The sequence below is a fragment of the Podarcis raffonei genome, chromosome 8, assembly GCF_027172205.1.
Source record: "Podarcis raffonei isolate rPodRaf1 chromosome 8, rPodRaf1.pri, whole genome shotgun sequence".
In the NCBI taxonomy this organism is placed as follows: domain Eukaryota; kingdom Metazoa; phylum Chordata; class Lepidosauria; order Squamata; family Lacertidae; genus Podarcis; species Podarcis raffonei.
In genome coordinates this window covers 41,312,962-41,336,622 of record NC_070609.1, presented here as the reverse complement: position 1 = coordinate 41,336,622, position 23,661 = coordinate 41,312,962, and the positions used below count along the sequence as shown (strand labels likewise).

At 46.1% G+C, this 23,661-nt stretch overlaps 1 protein-coding gene across 1 annotated transcript in view; it reads left to right on the top strand.

The window, feature by feature from the left end:
• Positions 1–23,661, top strand: part of BCO1 (beta-carotene oxygenase 1) — a 35,181-nt gene that overhangs the window by 5,510 nt on the left and 6,010 nt on the right. Inside the window, exons 3-9 of the mRNA XM_053399563.1 lie at positions 4,159–4,288; positions 6,623–6,770; positions 13,747–13,894; positions 14,612–14,838; positions 16,216–16,473; positions 22,394–22,499; positions 22,920–23,014. Of these exons, the coding sequence (XP_053255538.1) occupies positions 4,159–4,288; positions 6,623–6,770; positions 13,747–13,894; positions 14,612–14,838; positions 16,216–16,473; positions 22,394–22,499; positions 22,920–23,014 (1,112 nt within the window). The remainder of the gene's footprint in view (positions 1–4,158; positions 4,289–6,622; positions 6,771–13,746; positions 13,895–14,611; positions 14,839–16,215; positions 16,474–22,393; positions 22,500–22,919; positions 23,015–23,661) is intronic.

The following is a 23,661-nucleotide window of genomic DNA, read 5'->3' as shown; positions in this document are numbered from 1 at the left end:
AGGAAGGCCAACTTCCATTCTGAACAATGTCTCAGGTGTACAATGTGGGACTACAACTAGTGTACACCATAACTTATTTTTGGTTATACCGAATTCCTCTCTACTAGGGTTATCCCAGATTTCTGCACCATATCACAAAATACAAGTTCAGCAACAAAAACACTTAATGCCAGTTTTAACAAAACATAGCCTGCTGTATAATACAATATCTTTGTTATCCCTAATAAATAGGCAGAGTGCCACTGAGTGATTTTGCAAAAACGAAGTCCAGTCAGATGTTGGATAGAGCCCCCTTCTTCCCCGCCACCGGCTAATAGTCAAACTGAAGAGGAACATAGGAAACTGCCTTCTATTGAATCATACCATTAGTCCATCTACCTCAGTATTGTCTGCACTGACAGACAAGGGCTCTACAGGATTCTAGGCAGGAGACAGACCTGGAGATGTTGGGGATTGAACCTGGGACATTGCATGCAAAGCCTATACCAGGCTTCCTCAACCTCGGCTCTGTTTTTGGCCTACAACTCCCATGATCCCTAGCTAGCGGGACCAGTGGTCAGGGATGATGGGAATTGTAGTCTCAAAACATCTGGAGGGCCGAGGATGAGGAAGCCTGGGCTTATACTCTGTCACTGAGCCCTTCTGCACACAAATGTGCAATGCACCTGAATGGAAAGTGAGTGCTCAAAAGGCAGATTTTACCTCCAGTTACCACAGGATGGAGACACACCACAGGAGATGAGCAGCATGGTGTCTTATGCCACAATAAATGCATTAGTCATTTGTGATGCCAGAGACACGCCATAATTAATGTGCTAAAGCTTTTCTGGGCAACAGGTCATGGCTATCTCTGTCAAGCTCTGCATGGATGTTTCCCAGAGGCATTGACTAGCCACTGTTGGACAGCGAATGCTAGTTTAGGGGAAAAGCTGAGATCTAATCCAAAGAAAAAGCTTCTCAACTTCAGATCCAGTGATGGCAATCTCCCTTTCTTTGTTGTTGTTGTTGTTTAGTTGTTTAGTCGTGTCCGACTCTTCGTGACCCCATGGACCAGAGCACACCAGGCACTCCCTTTCTTTATCATACATTCTAGCACTGTTTGGGCTCATGGCTTAGATCCTGTTTCCTTACACCCTGGTGCAGTTTAAAGGAGGAACTGCAACCCAGTGGAAGACTCATGACTTAGATCCTGTTTCCTTACACCCTGGTGCAGTTTAAAGGAGGAACTGCAACCCAGTGGAAGACTCATGACTTAGATCCTGTTTCCTTACACCCTGGTGCAGTTTAAAGGAGGAACTGCAACCCAGTGGAAGAACAGCTTGTTTGAGTGCAGAAGGTCCCAGATTCGATCCCTGTCATCTTCAGATATTTGCTCAGCTAGCAAGTGATGGGCAAGACCTCTTCTTGAGACCCTAGAGAGATGCTACCAGCTACCAGAGATGATAGGAGTTATAGTCCAAAACACCTGAAAGTCTCCAGGTTGGCAAAGTCTGGCCTATGGAATTGCCTGCTCGGCTAGAGGACAAATATTCTGACCTGGAATAAGACAGCTTCCGAACTGTACATGTGATGGTGGGAAGGTACTTAGTGACTTTCACTTCTGCGTCATAAAGAGAAAGTACTCCACATATGTTAAGGGGCACAGCGTTTTCTCTGCTCTTGCCTTTTAGGTTGAAAGTCAGTGAATTATTTTAAACAGGGATGTGGAACCTTTGTCCTTCCAGATGTTGTGGGACCCCTGTCCCATCAGCTCCAGCCAGCATGGCCAAGGGGTGATGGGAGGGTCATGAATTTCCCAGTCTTGTACAGCTCTTCAGCTATTTGGGACTATACTGCCCATCATCCTTGACCTTGGGCCATGCTGGCTTAGGCAATTTGGAATTGTAGTCCAAAACATCCGGAGGGCACCAGCTTGGAGAAGATGGTTAAAGTCATTTTCTCTGAGCTTTTGAACCCAGTTGCTGAGGTCTTAACTCTGCTCCATGATCAACAGACCTGTCCAGGGAAGCAGGTCTGCACTGGTGATTTCTTTCCTTCCTGCTTCAAACCATGAAGTAGAAGCCTCTTTATGGAGGCTGGCACCAGGGAATGCCAGGTTGCCCATAAAAAAATCTATAAGATTCACCTTTATGGTGATGCACACAAGATCTGATGGGTTTCCCAAAGGTAAAAGGGCAACATGCTACATTAGCCTAGTTTTCAGTGACTTAAGTCTGCCCTTCTGCAGTTTTTTTTTAGCTTCTGAAGCCAAGCACGAAAGTAGGCCACTTGTGAAACAGGTTTCACTCTTCAGCCTATTCATTATATAGTAATGAATGACCCCAATACAGGGAGTAGCAGCAGCCAAAACAAAGTGACCTTGGCTTGGTCAGGAGCAAATAGTTCATATGATCCTTTTCTCTGCCTTCCCAATTACTTCTGGTCTGAATTTTGCCATAATTCTGAACACCTGAAAAGTAACCACTCTGTGCTTTCTGTTTAACACAGCACAAACTTGAAGAGTTTGTGTGTTTCCAGGACAGTAGATGCTGTCTTTATTTGGGATTTCACTGTTATCATATTCTTATTCTGGTGTTTTCTTTAGTTTGTAAACGTGTTTCCACAATTTGCATTTTTACAATGCAGCCAGTGAAGTGAAGTGAAGTTTGATTTTTCTAATCAGGGTCATTGGCAGGCCCAGCAGATCTGGAATTGTTATGGGTTTTCTTCCTTGTTCTGAAACAAATGCCTTTGTATGCTTTGATTATAAAAGCTTCTAACCTTTTCTAGACCCAGTACCTTCTTACACAACCTGGATAGCTCAGTCGGTTAGAGTAGGCCGCTTCCCTTCCCAGGGGGGCGGTGTTGCAGGCAAACCACACGCTCTCCCCGTGTACAGTGGGGGGCGTGGTGATGCCGCCATGTCACAGGGAGTCCTGGCTGCATCACGCCCCCCAGCCGATCAATCTGGCCGGCCGGGGGCGTGGCTTGCATTATTTAAACAGCCACGCGGCCAGAGGGTTCTCCCTTTTTACCTCCTCTTTCGTCGGATCTCTGCCGCTGCTCCCGTTCTGCTTGCCTTAGCTTCCCACTTCACTGTGTAAACAAGCGGTAGTTTTCTTTGTTTCTGCCTCTTTTGGGTACTGAAGCAGCCGGTCGCCTTCGCGTGCAACTTGCGGTTAAGCATTGGTAAAACCTGGTTTACCTGTCCCTCCTCTTTAAGAGTATTCCGTTAAAGGAATCTGGGGGGTGTGGATCTTGTCCAAAGCCTGGGTATGAGCTAGGGCCATGCCACAACCCCATCGGGGACCCTGGGGGAGCTCTCAGTTGATGTATATCAACATGGCTTCTCCTACTGGTGGTTGACCCTTACTAGACTACCTGCATGGCGGGCAGGAGTCAGATATAGTCGGTTCAATTCCAGTGCCTAAGCCAATACCACTCATATTCTGTAACCAATAAAGTTGTGGCCTTAATTATCCCATTTACCTGAAATACTGGTGGCCGTGTGTTTTATTATTCAGCAAATGGAGGAGGACTCAGGGCCTTGACATGCAATGGTGCTGATGCTAAGGTTGCAGGCTCAATCCCCATATGGGACATTTGCATATCCTGTAATTGCAGGAGGCTGGACTAGATGATTCTCAGGGTCCCTTCCACCTCTCCAATTCTATGATTCTAACCCTTGTCCTGCATCATGAGATTTGTTTTGTATTTTTCATGGTAAATATTTGGGATAGCCTATGTTATGCCTTCCAGATGTTGTTGGACTGCAATTCCTATTGGCCCCACTGCCTGGGGTTGATGGGAGCTGGAGTCCAACAACATCTGACTCACCTTTAAATGTGAAGTGCATTGAATCTCTCCCCTACCACAAGCTCAAGCGCTGTTTGCAGGCTTCCCATAGGCACCTGGTTGGCTACTATGAGGACAGGATGCTGAATTAGACGGCCCTTTGGCCTGACCCAACAGGGTTCTTCTCCTGTCCTTCATATGTGGTCCCAAAATCATGCTTAGAACTATGTCTGCTGAGGTCAAACTAAGGTGTGCCTTTTATACAAAAGTATCAAATTCAGTTTGCATAATGAGTGGGAAATTGGAACCATATTAATCAATCCATGTGTGGTTTACGTGTGCATGTAAAGCTTTTTCTTTTCTTTTCTTTTCTTTTCTTATCAGGTGAAGTTTTCTATCGAAGTAAATACCTCCGCAGCGACACATACAATTGCAATATTGAGGCAAACAGAATCGTGGTGTCAGAATTTGGAACGATGGCTTATCCAGATCCATGTAAAAATATATTTGCCAAGTAAGCAAGTCTTTCTATACACAATGTGATGCTCTTCCCTGCCTCCCTTTGAGGCCTAGCTCCTCAGTGCCCCTTCTCTCAGGTCCTTCAGGAGGAACCAGGGTTGCCATCTGCCCACCCCCTTGTCACCATCCCCATTACCTTGCAGGAGTGGGAGGGCAACCATCTGCAGCACAGAGCCTCCTGCACTCAAGGAAACGCCCCACACAATATAGAACCCTGATTTTCTACGCTCATAGGAAGACAAGAAGCTGCCTTACTGAGACAGACCATTGGTCCCTCTAGGTCAGTATTATCTACACTGAGTGGCCACAGCTCTTCAGGGTTTTAGGCAAAGAGTCTTTCCCAGGCCTACCTGGAGATGCCGGGGATGGATCCTGGGACCTTCTTCATTGCAAAGCAGATGCCCTGCCACTGAGCTACAACAAGCTGCAGATGGTCAACTTCACAACTCATGGAAGTTGACACTAGCCTGGTTTGCACCTAATGCTAAACTATGGTTTATTAAACTATTGCTTAACATTACATAAAACTGTTGTTTATTTAAGATGTTTACCATTAACCATGGCTTAGCATTACATGTGAACCAGGCCACGGTCGCGGCACAGCGTTGGCACACTCGTCCCTACTCTCCCTATTCTACTTACTTATGAATATAATGCCTCCTTACAAAGCACTGTTTTTCATATAGACACAGACACCTGCCCCTTCAGTTGACAGTGAACCACTGGCTTTTAACCGCTAAGTTAATGGGCTATTAACTTCTAGCTATAGGTTTAACAAAGGAAATTGTTGTCCAGCCACCTTAAAAATACCTACGTGAGAACAGGATTCCTCTCCCACCTTCATTGACTCAGAGGTCTCCACCTCCCTCTGCATACATAACAAATGCAGGGATTTGTTTAGTCAAATTAACATAACCATATCACTTGCAAACCCAACATTGGCATAAATCGGAGGGTATGTATGTATGGAATTTTGCCCAGGTCACAATGATTAAATTGTAATGCAAGCTCTGCATACCTGTCAGATACAAATACTATTTGCCACCAATCAGCTGAGTCTACACCTCCCCTCTCTGCTATTCCACTTGTGCTGATCAGAGGGAAACAGTTCAACAGCAAGGAAAAGGGGGCCTAGGAGGAGAGGCAGATGGAGGAGAGGAAGTAGGCCTGGGAAGTGGCTGTGAGTTAGAGAGGGAGGCCCTTTGGGCCACATAGAACCCTTGAGCCAGAAGTTCCTGACCCCTCCCCTATTTTTGATTACAATTACATGTAACATATAAAGTAGAGTGGGGAATGTATGGCCCTCCAGATGATTTTGGAATCCAACTCCCATCAGCTCTAGCCATCATGGCAATGGCCAAGGATGGGAGTTGTAGTTCAAAGCACCTGGAAAGCCAGCGGCTCCTCATTCTTGATACTAAGGGTCACTACTTAAGCTGGGAAATGTGTGTTTATGTTTCAGCATTACAAAGATACCTGGGTGCTTTCCAACATGCATTTTGCTGATGTTAGTAGAGGAATGTGACATCCTCGCTACCTAACAGTCCATTATTCAGAATTTCAAAAATTTAGTAGATACTAGCAACATGACAGACAGGACACACAAGAGTATCTACTGAATGCCGTTCTTAGCTCAACACACCTGGTGCCATTTTTGTCAGTTTTTAGGTGCCAGGCTAAGCCCTCTCTGTTTACCCAGGCCTTTGGTTAATTGATGTTGCCTCCTATAGTGGTGCTCCTTGGTCCTTGGATTAGCATCTTATGTATATTACATTGCCAGTGTTTCTCAATTTTTCTGGCCTTATTTTGTTTCTGTGTGTTGTATTTTTAGTTTATCAAGTCAATTTGACACTTTTTAGTGTAAAAATTGTCCAATAAATAAAATATATGACATTTAATCCACCAATAGGCCGAATTCACAAACACACCATCCCTTGAGTATTGTACAAGTGGTTCCTTGCATGTGTGAATGACCTATCACAGGTGTCTTCCCCCAACCTGGTGTCTTCAAGATGATTTGGACAAACAACTGCCCCATCCCTGCCTTGGTGGCTTGGGCTGATGGGAATCATAGTCCAAAACATCTGAGCAGCACCAGGCTGGAGCCATAGGTAGAATTTAGTTGCTGCCTGAAGTACCATCCTATTGAATGTGGTATACTTACAAGTTCAGCTGCAGATTAACACACATTGTCTAACCAAATAATGTGCATGCATATGTACCACACCAGTTTTTCACATTTTCTTAGCATTTAAAGATGTATCCTGGTGAAGCTGATAGGAAAGATTATCACTGTGATGCAATTTCCCCTCCCTCCCCTTGTCCACAGGGCTTTCTGTTATTTATCCCACACAATACCTGAGTTCACAGACAACTGTCTCATCAACATAATGAGAAATGGTGACGATTACTATGCTACAAGTGAGGTTAATTTCATTAGGAAAATCAATCCTCGGACTCTGGAGACCTTGGAGAAGGTAAGCATTGGTGTCTTACGAGTAGACCCCATAAGGCAAAAGGCCAGCAAATGAGAGCAATGGTGGAGTTGGTAAAAATGGACCTCAAATGATAAACCACTTTGCTGCAAGGAGATGATTTGACAGATACAGAGGGCATAGTTGTAAACCTAATTCCAAAGGAACTTGTGTAGGGGACCCCACTGTGTTGGGCCACATCTGCACTATTGTACCACAATCATGGCCTCCCCCAAAGAATCCTGGGAACTGTAGTTTGTTAAGGCTACTGATAGTTGTTAGGAGAACCCTATTCCCTTCACAAAGCTATAGTTTTCAGAATTCCCTAGGAAGAGGGATCAATTGTTAAACCAATCTGAGAACAGGCAAAAGAAAGGAAGCGGGTGTCTCTCAACACAATCTCCTTCCAGAACCAAGCTCCCAAGTCCTTTCACACAAAAATCCACTTCAGGCTTTATTCCAAGCATGCCTTTTCATCCACCTAAATTAGGAGGGGGAAATACTTTTTAGCTGTTGCTGTTGTTGGACAAATTGAGAGTTTGAAACCCTTGCAAATCACCCAGACATCTACCTTCTGCCCACCCCTGCTTCCAGTGTACCATTCAGTGCAATCCTATACGTGTTTGCTGAGAAGTAAGGCCAACCACAGTTTCAGTGGGACTTAATTCCCAGGACTGGATCCTTTCTCAACATTTCTTTATTCATGTCATTATAGCACTCGGAAGACAACTAAACCTGGGAGGGGGGGATGCCACCTCCTGGTCAGACCCTTGATCCCTACATATGGATTTTCTCTTCTACACAGAGCCAGTCATCTCCAAACTGTGTGTCCATATGCTCTGTGTACAAGAGCTGTTCAATGCATTGATGTCGGGACTGGAGCTAGCAAACATGATTCAGCTCTGCCACTGAGTCCCGGCATTGATTATCATCATACTTAATTGTCCTCATAAATCTTACAAGCTTGGCCAATGCAGATGAATCTGTCAGGTGTAATTAGGTTTAGTGGATCCTATCACAGTGGAACTTTTTGCATATCTTTTTGCATGAATTATACTTTGGATTTGATAAAGTGAGCCTTCCATATCATCCTATAATTCAGTCATGCAGCCACCAGTGGTCACCGCCAGATGGCTTGTTTATGGAGCATCCATCTTGATTCATTTGTGGGCATGTTTTATGATGCCCCACACTTTCCAGGGCACTTTTCTATCCCTTTCATTGCTGCAAAAAGTTCATCTTTACAATAGTGAGTTTTTTGCCAGTTTGTGACTGAAACTCATGCACCAAAATAGTGACGGTCTGGACGGAACCCTTGTGGCCCACTGCCATTTTAATCTTTTAAAGTCCCTTCAATTCTAGTACTCTTAAACTTGCAGGATCTGAATGAAGTATATTTCTGAGTTGCTTTAGTCTGGGGTGGGCAACCTTATCTCTTCTGCATTCCCTTGGGGGCCAAATGTCTGGTGCTATAGCTAGCACTGGATGAGGCCAGAGCCCAGATTGGATGGGCCATTCCTTCTCTCTCCCCACCCATCCCACCTTTCCCCCCATCCTTTCCTCTTGCGTGAAATTAAGCTAAAGGCCACATGTTAAATACCATTGTTTTAGTCTTTGCTCTTCCTGGTGAATTGCCCAACAGAATCCTTGGCAAGGGTAGCCGTAGGTTCAGTGCAGGCTGGTTCTCATTAGGACTGGTAGGACAGAAAGCAAGGAGGCAAACAGTAGGTGGAGCCAATTGAAATATACTCAGAGTCGCAAAGTGATTTCATGCTCTTTATTCAGCTCATAGTGGTGAGGAGGAATGAATGAAAGTCCCCTCAAAGTATCTGCTTTATATACATTATTTACACAATGGGCTGCACATGATTGGCTAATTCCGGAATTCTACTGTAAGCCAATCAGGTTGTGGATTCACTTCTATCTGGAGCATGATTGGGTAGTTCCTGCCAACCAATCATACTGCTGCATTGTTCTAGGACCAATCAGACTGCTGCATTCTGAATCCTATTGTTCTAGGACCAATCAGACTGCTGCCTTTTGGATCCTATTGTTCTAGGACCAATCAGACTGCTGCAGTTTGGATCCTATTCAACTCAGTACATAACACCCCTCCCCTCTAAGTTCCAGTCCTGCCCGGGAGGTCGCATTCATAGTCCTCGAGGTACGCTGGCGGCCTACGTGTGCGTTGCGGCCTGGGGTGTTCCCTGGTCCGGGGTTCAGGTTCTGGCTCGTGTTCCAAGGATGCTGGCTGTGATGGGGCTATTTGGTCTGGCGCAACCGGCTCGCTCAGTCGTGGTTCTGGTTCCGGTGTCCTTTCGGCCTCGCAGGTCCTCTCTGTATTTACTGATTCTGCCTCTCCTGCTGGCCCCTCGTGCTCTATGGGCCTCACTGCCCCTCTGTTCCCTTGGGACTCCTCTGACCTTTCCTCCTCCTGGTTTTCTCCCGGGAATCGTTGCCGTATCTGGTCGCAGTGGCGGCGCCAGCATTGCCCCCCATCTGTTAGCACCTCGTACGACACGGGGCCAGTGACCCTGGTGACTGTGGCGGGTACCCATGCTGGGCCTGCCCCAAAATTCTTTGCGTACACTGGGTCCTGGGCCTCGAAGGTCCGGGGGTTCCTGCCTTCCCCCACCACTACCTCATCCTGAGCTCTATCGGGGTGAATGCGGTCCAATCTGATTGCAAGGCGCCGACCCATTAGTAGTTCAGCGGGGCTCCGGCCAGTTGTTGAGCTGGGGGTGCTGTGCTGTGCTAGAAGGAATGTGGCAAGGCGGTACTCCCAATCCCCTTGCGTCATGCGGCGAAGGGTGTCCTTGGTGGTCCGCACCATGCGTTCTGCTTGGCCATTGGTGGCAGGATGGAATGGCGCCGAACGGATGTGGCGGATGGCGTTCTGCGCTGTGAAGGTTTGGAATTCTCCTGACGTAAATGCAGTCCCGTTGTCTGAGACGAGAGTGTCAGGGAGCCCGTGGGTTGCAAACAGCCTGCGTAGTACCCGGATGGCTGCGGACGTAGAAGTGGACGGTACCAGTGCGACTTCCAGCCATTTGGTGTAGGAGTCCACCACTATGAAGAATGTTTTCCCCTGAAAGAGGCCAGCGAAGTCTACATGCAGGCGTGACCATGGTGCTCGGGCGGACTCCCAGGACTGGACTGGGGCCCTTGGGGGATCTGGGCGGGATTCTTGGCAGGCCTGGCAGTGTTTGACCCAGGCCTCTATCTCTCTGTCGATCCCCGGCCACCACACATAACTCCTGGCAAGGGCCTTCATTCTTACTACCCCTGGGTGTGTCTCGTGTAGGGCTGTGAGGACCCTTTGGCGGAGGGGCTGGGGAACAACGACCCTGCTTCCCCATAACAGGCACCCCTTGTGGGCCGACAGTTCATGTTTGCGGGTTGTGTAGCCGGCGAATTCTGGCCCGGGGCTGCTGCTGGGCCATCCCCTCCACACCCAGTCCAGGACCCGGGAGATGACCCTATCTTTCTTGGAATGGTGTGCAACTTCTTGTGCCTGAATGGGGCGGTCGGGAAGCAGCTCCAGGCTCATAACCTCTTGTGCAGGTGCTGGGTCGGGGCCTGTTTCCGGTAGTGGTAGCCTGCTGAGGGCATCCGCATGGCCCATCGCCTTCCCCGGACGGTGAATCAGTGCATACTGGTAGCTGGCAAGGAAAATTGACCACCTGAGGACGCGAGGAGACAGCACTTGGGGGGTCTGCTTTTCAGGGGCAAATAAGCCAAGCAACGGCTTGAGGTCAGTCACCACGGTGAAGGGCCGCCCGTACAAGAAATCATGGAATTTTTTTACTCCCTTCACGATTGCCAATCCCTCCTTGTCGATTTGCGAGTAGTTCCGCTCGGTTGCGTTGAGTGTCTGGGAAAAGTATGCCACCGGTACCTCTCTTCCATCCGGGAGTTGGTGTCCCAGGACAGCGCCAATTCCATAGGGCGAGGCATCGCATGCTAGCACCACCGGCAGCCTCTCGTCGAAGTGTGCCAAGACCGAGTTTGAGACAAGCAAGTCCTTGACTGCCTGGAATGCGGCCTCCTGGCGCTGGCCCCACACCCAAGGGGCCCGCTTGTCCAGGAGTCTGTGTAGGGGCTCTGCTACCGCCGCCTTGTGGGGAAGGAAGGAATGGTAAAAGTTCAATAGTCCCAAGAAGGCCTGAAGTTCAGTCTTGTTCTTGGGCGCTGGGGCATCACAAATGGCCCGTACCTTGTCCCCAGTCGGGTGGACCCCTTCTGCGTCCACCATAAATCCCAGAAAGTCCACCTGAGGCACTCCTAGTAGACATTTTTCCCGCTTCACCTTGAGACCCGCCGTCTGGAAACGGTGCAGAACGGTGCGGAGGCGGTCCTCAAACTCCTCTGGTGTGGGCCCGGCAATCAACACATCATCGAAGAAGGGGGTGACGCCAGGAATCCCTTTAAGTAGAGAGTCCATTAGATTCTGGAATATGCCTGGTGCCACGCTGACACCGAATTGCAGCCGCTTTACCCTGAATGCTCCTCTGTGCGTCACAATCGTCTGTGCCTCTGCTGTGGCCTCATCTACTGGCAGCTGTTGATATGCTTGGGCCAAGTCTAGCTTGCCAAAAATTTTCGACCCAGCCAGGGTGGCAAGAACATGGCTGACCACTGGCACTGGGTATGCATGGGCCGTGAGGGCCTTGTTTATGGTACATTTGTAGTCTGCGCAGATGCGGACTGAACCATTAGGCTTGACGGGCGTGACGATTGGGGTTTCCCAGGGGGCATTAGGCACCGGCTCCAGCACTCCTTGCTCCACGAGCCGGTCCAATTCCTCGTCTATACGAGGTTTCAGGGCGAACGGGACCCGGCGGGCCTTGAGCCTGACCGGTCGTACTGCGGGGTCAAGCTGTAGAGCAATGGGGGGGCCCGTATACTGTCCCAATTTCCCATCGAAAACCCCCGGAAATTCCTTGCATATGGCGTCCACGTCCACTTGTAAGCTAGTGTGGTTCACCCCGGTGACGGCTAGCCCCAGTGGTCCAAACCATGCTAATCCCAGTAAGCTAATGTAGGGGCCCTTGACCACAAGCAAGTCCAGTTGCCGCGTCCGCCCTCGGTATTGCACCCTGAAGGTCCCCACCCCCATTGTGGGGACCTTACGTTTTTGGAAGTCCCGGAGGGTGAATGGGGCCGGCCTGAGTTTGGGACCCCCAGTAGGACACAGTTTCCTTAAGGTCCTTGCCGAGATTATGGATAGAGTTGAACCCGTGTCAAGCTCCATGCGGCATGGGGCCCCCTCTATCTGTACGTCAACATAAATTTTCTCTACGTTGGGGTGGGGCAACTGGTATACCTGGAAGTCCGTGAGCTCTGTCGAGTTGCCTTGGTGCGTTGGGCCCCGGGACCTGGGGCTCTTGGATTGGTCATCTGATGCCTGGCGTCGGGTGGGCCGAGCCCGACACACCCGGGCGATGTGTCCCAATTTTCTGCACTGCCTGCACTCTGCGTTGCGGAAACGGCAGGTCCTCCTCTCGTGACTTTCTCCACAGCTTGCGCAGTTCCCTCCTCGTCGAGGCAGCTGTGGTATGTGGGCTGCTTGAGTGCGCTGCTGTACTCGGTGCACCTCCTCCCTGTCGGATCCTGAGTCATCGGTGAGGTCTTCGTGGTGGACCCTCGGTTGGGACAGCTGGCTCGGCCGTGCCTCTTGCGTCGACCTCTCAGCAGCTTCCGTTGCCAGGGCCTCCTCCAGAGCGACCTGGAACGTTAGGTCCTTCTTAGCGTACAGGCGTCGTTGCAGCTTCTCATCCTTCAGGCCACCGACGAGGCGGTCACGAAGCATGTTCTCCAGCTCTGAGAAGTTGCAGAACCGGGCGGCTTGGCGGAGAGAGGTCACAAACCCAGTTATGGTTTCCCCAGGGGCTTGCCGCTTTGCGTAGAAGGCATTTCGACGAGCCACCACTGAGGGCTGCGGCGAAAAGTGCCCCTTCAGCTGTTCCATTATTGTTTTGTATGGAACAGTAGCGACGTCTTCAGGCGCAAGGAGGGCCCGGGCAATTTCAAACGTCTCCTCTCCGCAGACGCTGAAGAATATCGCCCTCTTCTTGGCGTCTTCTTCGTCGGTGACCCCTTTGGCTTCTAGGAGGAAGGTGAAACGGGAGGCGTACGCTTCCCAGTCTCCAGATGCTGGGTTGAATGGCGAGAAGCTGTTGTCGGTTGCCATTCTGAGTTCCTTGTGTCCCGGAGCTGAAGCCTGGATACACGGTGCGAGGCAGCGGTGCGGCAGGTGGCGGTGCTGCGGTGCTGTGTGTGGCAGTCAGCTCAGCGGGATCCCATCCTCGTCGCCAGTGAAATATACTCAGAGTCGCAAAGTGATTTCATGCTCTTTATTCAGCTCATAGTGGTGAGGAGGAATGAATGAAAGTCCCCTCAAAGTATCTGCTTTATATACATTATTTACACAATGGGCTGCACATGATTGGCTAATTCCGGAATTCTACTGTAAGCCAATCAGGTTGTGGATTCACTTCTATCTGGAGCATGATTGGGTAGTTCCTGCCAACCAATCATACTGCTGCATTGTTCTAGGACCAATCAGACTGCTGCATTCTGAATCCTATTGTTCTAGGACCAATCAGACTGCTGCCTTTTGGATCCTATTGTTCTAGGACCAATCAGACTGCTGCAGTTTGGATCCTATTCAACTCAGTACATAACACCAATGTTAGTCAGAGTTAATATTTTCCTCCTGAGTTCTACAAGGGCAACACTGAAGCTAAGGAAGAGGAAGGCAGCAGCCAGTGCCACCCTCTGAACTGTTAGTTAAGTAGGAAGGGAGGCAGGTGGGAGTTGCATGCGGGTAGATGTGAGTCTGGTGGGGATTTGCCCTAATGGACCAGCCTCCCCTGAACAGATTCCTTAGCAAAGGTACCAGCACTTTCTGGGATGTGAATTATGATCATTAACACATCCCATCATCCTTCTGTCTTCTTTTGCTATCCTGTGGTAGGTTGACTACACCAAGTATGTGGCCATCAATCTGTCAACATCCCATCCCCATTATGACAGTGCTGGAAATGTTCTCAATATGGGTACCTCCATTGTGGATAAGGGGAAGACAAAATATGTTATCTTTAAGATCCCTTCTTCAGTACCAGGTAAGAGGCACAAGGAGCTGGCATCTCTGAGCTCCTTATTAATGCGAAATAAAGCAGGATCAGGTGGATTTATACAACACGTTGTGCTTGGAGAACACGAGGGGCGCTTCCTCTCCTAACAGAAATAGCAGCTTGGGGGGCATTTTAACCAGGATCATAGCAAGGGAACAAACATGTTGTATGGGTAGGTGGTCTATGAATTAAAAAATGACCACGTGTGGGTGAGCAGGGTGTGGGTGTGGGTGTGGGTGTGTGTAGGGGATGAAGGATGAATCTGAATCTGCATTTTAATGGGAAACTACCTAATGTGCACTTCTCAAACTGAGCCATCCTTAAGAATTCACACTTTATTGAATTTTGCAGTGCAGTTCTGCAGCTGTTATGTGTACAAAAATGCATGTGCTCGATCAAGTATGCATAAAAATACATACAAAATTGAACTTAAGATGGGGGGGGGGATAAGAAACTGAGAGAAACCGAAATTGACAGATTTGTTCCTTCCCTACTAAAGGGTTGTTTTCCTGGCCCCCTCCCCTCCTAAATTCATGCTTGAAAGAAAACTTCTATAGCTGATAGAAAGCATTATTCAAGTCTCATTATGGCAGGGGGTATGGTTGTAAGGGAAGAACTGGTGTGGCAGTTCTCTGGTTTGCAGAAGAGCTCACAGGCCCCAAAATGTTGACAGCCCTCGGTGTATGTGTTCTTTTATTTATTTAGCAAGCGAAAAGAGGAAAAAGAAGTCTTGCTTGAAACACCTGGAAGTCATGTGTTCCATCCCCTCTCGCTCCCTGCTCCACCCAAGCTATTACCACAGCTTCGGCCTTTCGGAAAATTACATCCTCTTTATAGAGCAGCCCTTCAAACTGGATATACTCAAGATGGCAACAGCCTACATCAGAGGGGTGAACTGGGCCTCTTGCCTCGTGTTCCATAAGGATGACAAGGTATATATATATACCTTTCCCCCACCCCCTCCTTTCTTGCTGAGTACAGCAGTAGTGAATTTTCTGTAACTGCCTATTAGTTTTATACAGCTCCCTTACTCCATCCAACATATTATTTGTTATTAGCATGGACATTTCTTTTGGAATGCCGCACCTCACATTAAATTACAGGTGCCAAAGCCCATATTTTCCTGAGAACATGGCTAAGCAACAATTGGCAGGCTGTTTGCTTATGTGAGTTTTCTTGATGTGATGACTCGGAAATCAATAAACCCCTGGAATAACATTCACACAGTCTTGGCTGTCACCTCTGCAGTATAAGGTGGTCACATCTGCATGTTGTCTAACTAACATTTGGAAGTTTATTTCCTTGCATTGGATTCCATTATTTTATTTCAAAAATTATATATTCAGAGCCGGTAACAACATAAAAAGCCCAACACTGACTAAAACAGCCTTTCCTCACCTGATGTTCTTCAGATGTTTTAGACCACAACTTAGGATGGAGAAGAGATTTGATTCTGTTTGCATTTTAATGGGAAGCCAGCTAATTTGCACTCTGCAAACCAATATATGAACTGAAACACAATTAACCTTCAAAATGCACATATCTATGAATTTTGCAATGCGGTTCTCCAACCCAGTAGTGTTTTTTTAAAAAATGCATATATTTGCAGGAAAGTGTGCAATTTAAAATGAAAATTTTAATGAAAATAGCAAAAAAAGCATTATATATGTTCAGAACTGCATTCAAAAATGTGTATATTACCAGAAAAATCAGATATGCTGATGAGTTTTCATGAGGATTAAAATAAAAATTACAAGCTGCTGAGGACATACAGAGAAGTGAATTTAAGACTGGAACAATGAGAAGTTGAGGTAAGCTGAAATGGATCCCTAACTGTAGTTCCAATCAGCCCCAGCGAAGACTTGATGTCATTGGCATTAAAATGTCAGCTCGTATTCCACTCCTCCCTTTAATCTGGCATTATTCTTCATGGCTTAAAACTCTGACTTGGCCATTGAGCTCATTGGATGACCTTGGGCCTGTCACAGTCTGTCAGCCTAGCCTACCCTACAACGTGAGTACAGGGAGGGGAGAACAATATACACATCTTCAGCTTCTTGGAGGAAAGATGGAATATAAATGTAATAAATAAATAAAAAACTATTGAGATTTATATGCTGCCTTTCAAACAGCAGTCCCAGGTTGGGTTAGAAAAGCAGACAACATAAAATAAAATACAACCCATATACAGTTTTTAAAACAAAGTATCTAAAATGAAAATACAGAATTATTCAGTTTGATTGAGTAATGTAATTTCCATCTTTATGACAGCAACATTCTTAACCAGAAGTTGTGTTGCCATTTTGTAGACCTGGATCCACCTTATTGACAAAAGGACCAAGAAACCTGTTTCTGCCAAGTTTTACACAGATGCCATGGTCCTCTTTCACCACGTGAATGCTTACGAGGAGGAGGACCATGTGGTTTTCGACATCATCTCCTATAAAGACAATAGCTTGTACCAGATGTTTTATTTAAAAAACCTGGACGGTAACTTTGAAAACAACACCAAACTCAATTCTATACCAACCTGCAAGCGATTTGTGATTCCTCTGCAATATGACAAGGTAATTCTAAACTGTATCTTTTGGTCCTGATTCACATAGCAATGGTGAACACAGCATCTACAAGCATAAGAACAGAGAGGGCAAGTTTTGTCAAGGCGATGCAATGCAAACTTACATGTTGCAAACTTACATGTTGCAAAATGCAAACTTACATGTTGGATCATTTGAGTAGGGACATTTCCAGACTATTGCTACTTTGGGATGGGATTCAATCGCATACAGTGAAATTCAGATTGCAAAATCAAAGCTGTTTTGGAGTTCTTACACAGCAAATTCACATTTTACAATAAGCAAAGTGATGGCAAAATGCATCTTTGCTTGACACATCATCTAACCTCTGCAAAGAAATCAGGATGAATGCTCAATAACCAGGTTATCTGGATGCAACCTTAGATTGCTCTTCTAGAATGTTATATTTCCCCAGGAACAGTCTTATATAAAACTTTCTGGTGCTCCCTGCAATGTCTTCTGCTGCTTACATGGAAACTCTCTATAAGCTGAATTAATGGTAGCACACACAAAAAAAATTCTGATGAGGCCTGGGGCACTGCAAAGAGTAGCAACAAACTTCTCCAGCCAGGCCACACCTCTGAATCAGCTCTCTAGGAGCTGGGCTCCGGGCCATAGCTATGTCTCTTAAAGGGGCAGCATGCCTGATATAGTTGATAATGCTTACATTACACTTCCTCCCCACATCATTGGTAGATAAGACCTGGCAGGGCCAGGCCAACCATTAGTCAGAGTGAGGTGACTATCTCAGGCAGCATATGCTGGGGGGCAGTTGGTGGTCCTCAGCTATCCCTCCTGAGCTCCCTGACTATACCCTTCTGTTGGAGAAGAGAGCTGTGCATCACAAAGCTTGCCCTCCACCCCGCTTATCTCCCTCCAGGGCAGAGCAGTGCCCGGTTGCTAATACTGAAATAGGATTCACTGCTATATGTGGAATGGGTGCATGTGTGAACCATACTGTCCTTTGCCTCAGGCAACAAAATATATTGGGCTGGCTTTGAGACCTGGGCTCTGTGGGTGAATCATTGAGACGGTATGCATTTCCTTCCACAATCTCCAGCTGACCTGGCTTGTTTTCTGGGTCAGCCAAAAGAAAACATTGTCAGAAGCACGTTGCCTTCTGAATGACCTGGGCACAACCCAGGTAAGCCAAATAATGAAATTAATTCATTGCATTATTTACTTCTACTGCGCAACGTGTTTGTATAATTCTGGCAGCCAATGTTTCGGCTGATCTATGCGAAAATCACACATATATCCACACACCCATCTCCCACACTTGGGAGAATATCCTTTCCCCATGCAGTCTCTCTTGCCTGGCTTTTTCTCCCACAAAATCCTAACTCCACTCTTTCCCACTCCCTCCTGCCCCAGGTCCCACTTCCCAGGTCTCAACACCATAAGCACCAAACTAGGAACATACTATCCATGACATTCATAACTGCATGAACCATTTTTAAAAAGTGAACTGCAGGTGCAGGGAGGGGTGGATCAAGAAGGGAAGAGTGTGCCTCACCATCACTAGAGCCGGATCCATTGAGGTTAATGGGACATTGACCTTCTAATTTCAGACTACCCTCAACCAACCCCTATATGCCTGCCTTACTTGTGCACTGTCCAGTGGGCAGCACTTCCCAGCAGCTTACTCTGAGGTGCCCCTTGTAGAATTCAGCAGAGGGGAGAGTTGGCTCCGCCTTTCATTGGCTCTGGCTCCACCTACTCCTGGCTTCCTTGCCTGTTGATCTACCAGTCCCAATGGACAACAGTCATCAATGAACATCATTGCAGGTTCAGAAGCTGACCGGAATGGTAGTTCAACCTTACTCCAACATTAGCAATGGGACAATGTCCGCCACAGTGCTTAAGGGCAGCAGCCTAGTTGAGAAGGTGCAAAATGTGACCCACATAGCTCCGTCCTCCAATGGAGGCAGAAGACTCGAAGGAGGGGCCTCTGGAAGGATAGATGGCATCTGTTGCCACTTTCCTCCACCACTCAGCATCCACTACCTGAGGCATCCGCCTTGCCCTGTTTAACAGGGCCGGTCCATTGTGCCACATTTTCTTTCAAGGTCACATCCATACCATACATTTAAAGCACATTATTACTCCCCCCAATCCTGACAACTGTAGTTTGTTAAAAATGCTGGAAATTGTAGCTCCATGAGGCGTAGACTACAGTTCCCACGTTTCTTTGGGGCAAGCCATGTGCTTTCAATGTTATAGTATGGATGTGACCCTTCTCTACTTTGCTTGGGATTTACATTTTCTGAGAGGTCACCCGGCTGCATTGCACACTGCAACTAAATACACCAGAAAACAGATTTATTTTTAAAAACATGAGTTTAAGTGAATGCAATGTGAGGTATGTTCATGAAAACACTGCCCATTATTTCTAAATTGTTTATTCAGAATCAGATCCCATTTGTATAAGAATGAGGAGGGGGAATAAGATCACATTTTGGTTAATTCTAAGGTAACTTGAAATGTATTTCTTCATGTTTCTGAAGAGTGGCGAGTGGGGCACCGGCATGGGAGTGGCTTGTGCATAACAAATGCACATGTGTCTGTTTAGCTGCATGTATATGCGCTGGGGAACCTCAGTGGGCTGTGGCAACCAAGGGTGGTTGCAACATCTATTACATGTGCCTATGCATCTGAATAGCAAAATAAATACCAATGGTGTAATACTACATAGCATTTATTATAGTACTTGAGGGAGTGCAAAACACTTCACCAAAATTTATCAGCATTTATTATCGCCAGGATCAAACTGCATGTTGCGTGGCGGTTGCAAGACCGGAATGCCCTGCAATTTTGTGTTTCTTAAAAAGTATCTGGAGGCAGGGGTTAATTGGATTGAGGTGGGAGTAGAGAAGTCTAACCCTTTGCCTCTGAGCTGGTTTCCTGTATTAAATCCCCTCCCACTGAAGCTGTACACAAACTTGTACATTTTCCTCTATGCAGCTAGTACCAATTTCATCAGAACATAGGAAGCTGTCCTATTCGGTATAAATCAGGCCATTGAACCATCTAGCTCAGTTCTGTCTACACTGGCTGACAGTATCTCTCCAGGATTTCAGATGGGGGATGTTCCCAGCCTACCAGGAGATGTCAAGGATTGAACCTGGGACCTTCTGCACACAAAGCTGATGCCTTACTCCTGAGCTACAGCACTTCCTCTTTCAAGCAAGAGGAGGAGTCAGATTAGGGCTGAAGTAGGAGGACAAAGATTTAGACCAGGAGTGGCAAACCTGTAGTCCTCTGTGAGTTCTTTTGTGGAGCTCCCAAGACCCAACTGCAGAGCTCCGAAATACTATGTAACGTAGCTTTCAAAACACCCCTGTAAGGTCAACCAGCATTATTATAAAATTGTAGATGGAGGGATATAAGAGATGATGGTGCAGTTTGGTAATTTTAGACTCAGGGTTTAATGGCCTTATTGCTACCCCACTTTAGATGTTGATACAGCATCTGCCTTGCATGCAGAAAGTTCCAGTTCAATCCCAAGAATCTTCAGGCAGTGTTGGGAATGTCCCCTTTCTGAGGCACTGCCAGTTTAGATGTCTAGATGGGCCTGACATCATATAAGACAGCTTTCTATGTTTCTATTCTGCTTTGTTTAAAATGTACGAAGCCACCCAAGTGGGCTTTGGGACCCTCGTGCTCTTTCTACTGAGTGGAGCCCTGGACTTCTCCCTTCCACCTCCCATGGTACCACTGAGGTCACCAAGTGAGTTCACAGCTGTAGTAAGGTTTGCCCTGGGGACTTCCCAGTTCACAGTCTTAACTGCCAGCTCTCATGTGACATAAACATGATTTCCAACAGGGAAGTGGTACCTGTGTCAAGAATCCCATCACATCTGAAGCAGTCCTGGAACTGCCTTGTCTTTATTACATTGTTGTTTTGTAGGGACAACACATTCTGCCCATCAACCTGTCTGACAAGTTTAGGCCTGCCGCACTGTGGAATGGCTGAGACAGTGTTCCTTGCTACGCCTTTGAAACAGGGCTATACTAATGCTATGAAAACACAGCTCTGTACTAATAACTGAGATTGCATCAGTTGTTGCCCTCGATATTTTTCTTCCTTCCTGATCTGTAAAGAATGAAAGGTGGCGGGGGGGGGGTTTGGCCAAAGTGAACTGTTTTTAGTATTTTCCCTTAAAAATCTGCATAGCAAATCTCAATGCCTTCAAATCTTTTATACTATGGCAAGTGGATCCTGCAGCACACTGTCTTGATGTATTATCATCTCTCAATAAGTATGCTCCTGTTCAGAGTGCTCTCTAGCCAGCCAGGGCCCTCCCTCCAGCAAGCCATTCCATCTCCATCCCAGACCCAATTTCATCATCATTACAATTATTATTATTATTATTATTATTATTATTATTAAGTCACTTATCTTGCCTAGGACAACCCAAAGCTACTTACAACCAACCAGATAATAAACCCTACATAGGTACATTAAAACCAAAAAGGAAAGAGAATTACATTAAAAATATCCCACCCACTTAAATAGTTAAAGGCCAAAGGTCTGGTTATAGAGGAAAGGTTTTGCCTGGCACCTAAAGATATATAATAATGGTGCCAGGCAAGCCTCCCTGGGGAGAGCATTCCACAAATGGGGAGCCACTGCAGAAAAGGCCCTTTCTTGTGTTGCCACTCTCTTGGGGAGGGGGCACATGAAGAAGGGGTTCAGCGGTATGAAATTTACGGCATGTAATGCCTTAAGAGAGAATATTATGAAAATGATATATAGGTGGTACATGACACCAGTCAAGCTTGCAAAAATTTATCATTTGCCTGATAATAAGTGTTGGAAATGTAAAGAAAATGAAGGTACATTCTTTCACCTTTGGTGGACGTGCCCAAGGATTAAGGCTTTCTGGGAGATGATCTATAATGAAATGAAAAAGGTATTTAAATATACCTTCCTGAAGAAACCAGAGGCCTTTCTACTGGGCATGGTCGGCCAATTGGTTCCAAAGAAGGACAGAACTTTCTTTATGTATGCAACAACAGCAGCAAGAATTCTCATCGCAAAGTATTGGAAGACACAAGATCTACCCACCTTGGAAGAATGGCAGATGAAAGTGATAGACTATATGGAATTGGCGGAAATGACTGGCAGAATCCGAGACCAGGGAGAAGAGTTGGTGGAAGAAGATTGGAAGAAGTTTAAAGACTATTTGCAGAAACATTGTAAAATTAATGAATGCTAAAATGATGTTGGATTGAAATGAAGTGGCTTTAGCAATAAGGTTAAAAAGAATATGTAAAAATGGACTGATAATTAGATGAAAATATAAAGTTATAATATGTTAAGATATAGAATTAAGATAAATACAAAGAGGGAAAGGATTTGCTGAATTAACTATGTGAACTGGAATACAAAAAAGGGAGGTGTGAGGAGGTCAGGAAACAAGTAATTGAAATATAAGATACGAAGAGATTGATTTGTTTTTTAATTGTTTTTTATTTCTTCATGTATTTTGTATTTTTCTTTGCATTTTTGTATCTTCTTTCTTTTTCTTTTTCTTTTTCTTTTCTTATTCTGTAATTTTCTTTTGTCTGTAAAATTTCAATAAATATTTTTTTAAAAAAAATGAAGAAGGGGTTCAGATGATGAGTGTAGGGTTCAGGTCAGTTTATATTCTCTTTTTCAGGTGACACTCAGCATTCCATGGTTACTGTGCATGCTCAGTTCTCATTGGGTTTACTAAAGAATAACCCATCTCTGTGTTTGAAATTGGCCTTGTTGCAGCCAAGTTGCTTCTCATCCCAATTCATAATTTTGTGAGCTGTTTTATACTATGAAATACATCCTAGTGCAAATTTTACAAGCTTCCTTGGTTCCTCTGTATTCATTTGGCACTGGAAATGCACCCTTTGCACTATGTCTTTCTTTCAGGAGGCAGAAGTAGGCTCGAATTTGGTCCAGCTCCCATCCACCACTGCAACTGCGGTGAAGGAAAAAGATGGAAGCATCTACTGTCAGCCTGAATTACTATATGAAGGTGAGAGGCCATTGCATCTTCTAAGTCTCATAATTTCTATAAAATATGACTGTGCTTGAAAATATTCCACCACCTTCCTTGTGGAATGCCCATTGAAATGATTAGCGACCTTATAGGACAGGGCTAGCTAACATGGTGCCCTTCCATTAGTTCCAGACAGCATGGCCAAATGCCATGGAAAATGGCTGTTGGAGTCCAACAACATTTTGAGGATGCCATGTTGATACCCATGCTCTAGGAACTTGACTCCAGATATGATCACAGTTGCAGACATGACCAGCTCCCAGAGGGATTACACAGGAAGTCAGTCTTACTGTATTCAGTACTATAGTCTCTTTAGATATATTTACCCGTATATCAGCAGTGATTCTGTTTACCTCTTGTTGTTTATGAGTACAAATTGTTCTACTTCCCTTGCAGGAATAGAGCTGCCTCGCATCAATTATGACTACAATGGCAAAAAGTACAGATATATCTATGCCACAGAGGTTAAATGGAGTCCAGTTCCCACACAGGTATGCTGTCTAAAAGCACACTTCCTCTTATAACATGTCATTGTGCAATGCCAATAAACATTAAACTGACTTTATTATTTAAACAAAATCTGTTTAAAGCTAAGGTTACCTTTCCTCTGACCTACAACTTTGCAAGATACTCCGACTGCCATTTGCAGGCCAGGGAGCTAAGTACAAGCACAGCAGTGTTTGAAATAAGCTGCCTAAGGAGGAGGTGGCATCTCCTTCCTTTCAAGTTCTCCACAGAAGTGCTTTAGATTCAAGGTGGGGAACCTGTGCAGATTTTGGAGTCCAGCTCCCATCAGCCCCAGAAAGCATGGCCATTGGTCAAGGATGATGAGAGCTGTCGTCCAACAACATCTGGAAGGCCACAGGTCCCCCACCCTTGCTTTAGATGCTTCACTGAATCACGTCCATTTCTATTGTCCGTGGCCTATTTTCTTTCTCTTGTAATTGATGATGCCACCTAACACAATTATATACATAGATCACAGCTTTAGCAACAACCAAAGGGCCCTGAATTAAATTTGCTTGACATGCATGTTTTGTTAACCCTTAATTAAGGCTGTTGCTTCTTCCTGAGTTAAGGTCAAGGAGGACAATAGGGTGAAAACAGCTGAGAAGAAACTTCCTTTCATAGCTGTCAA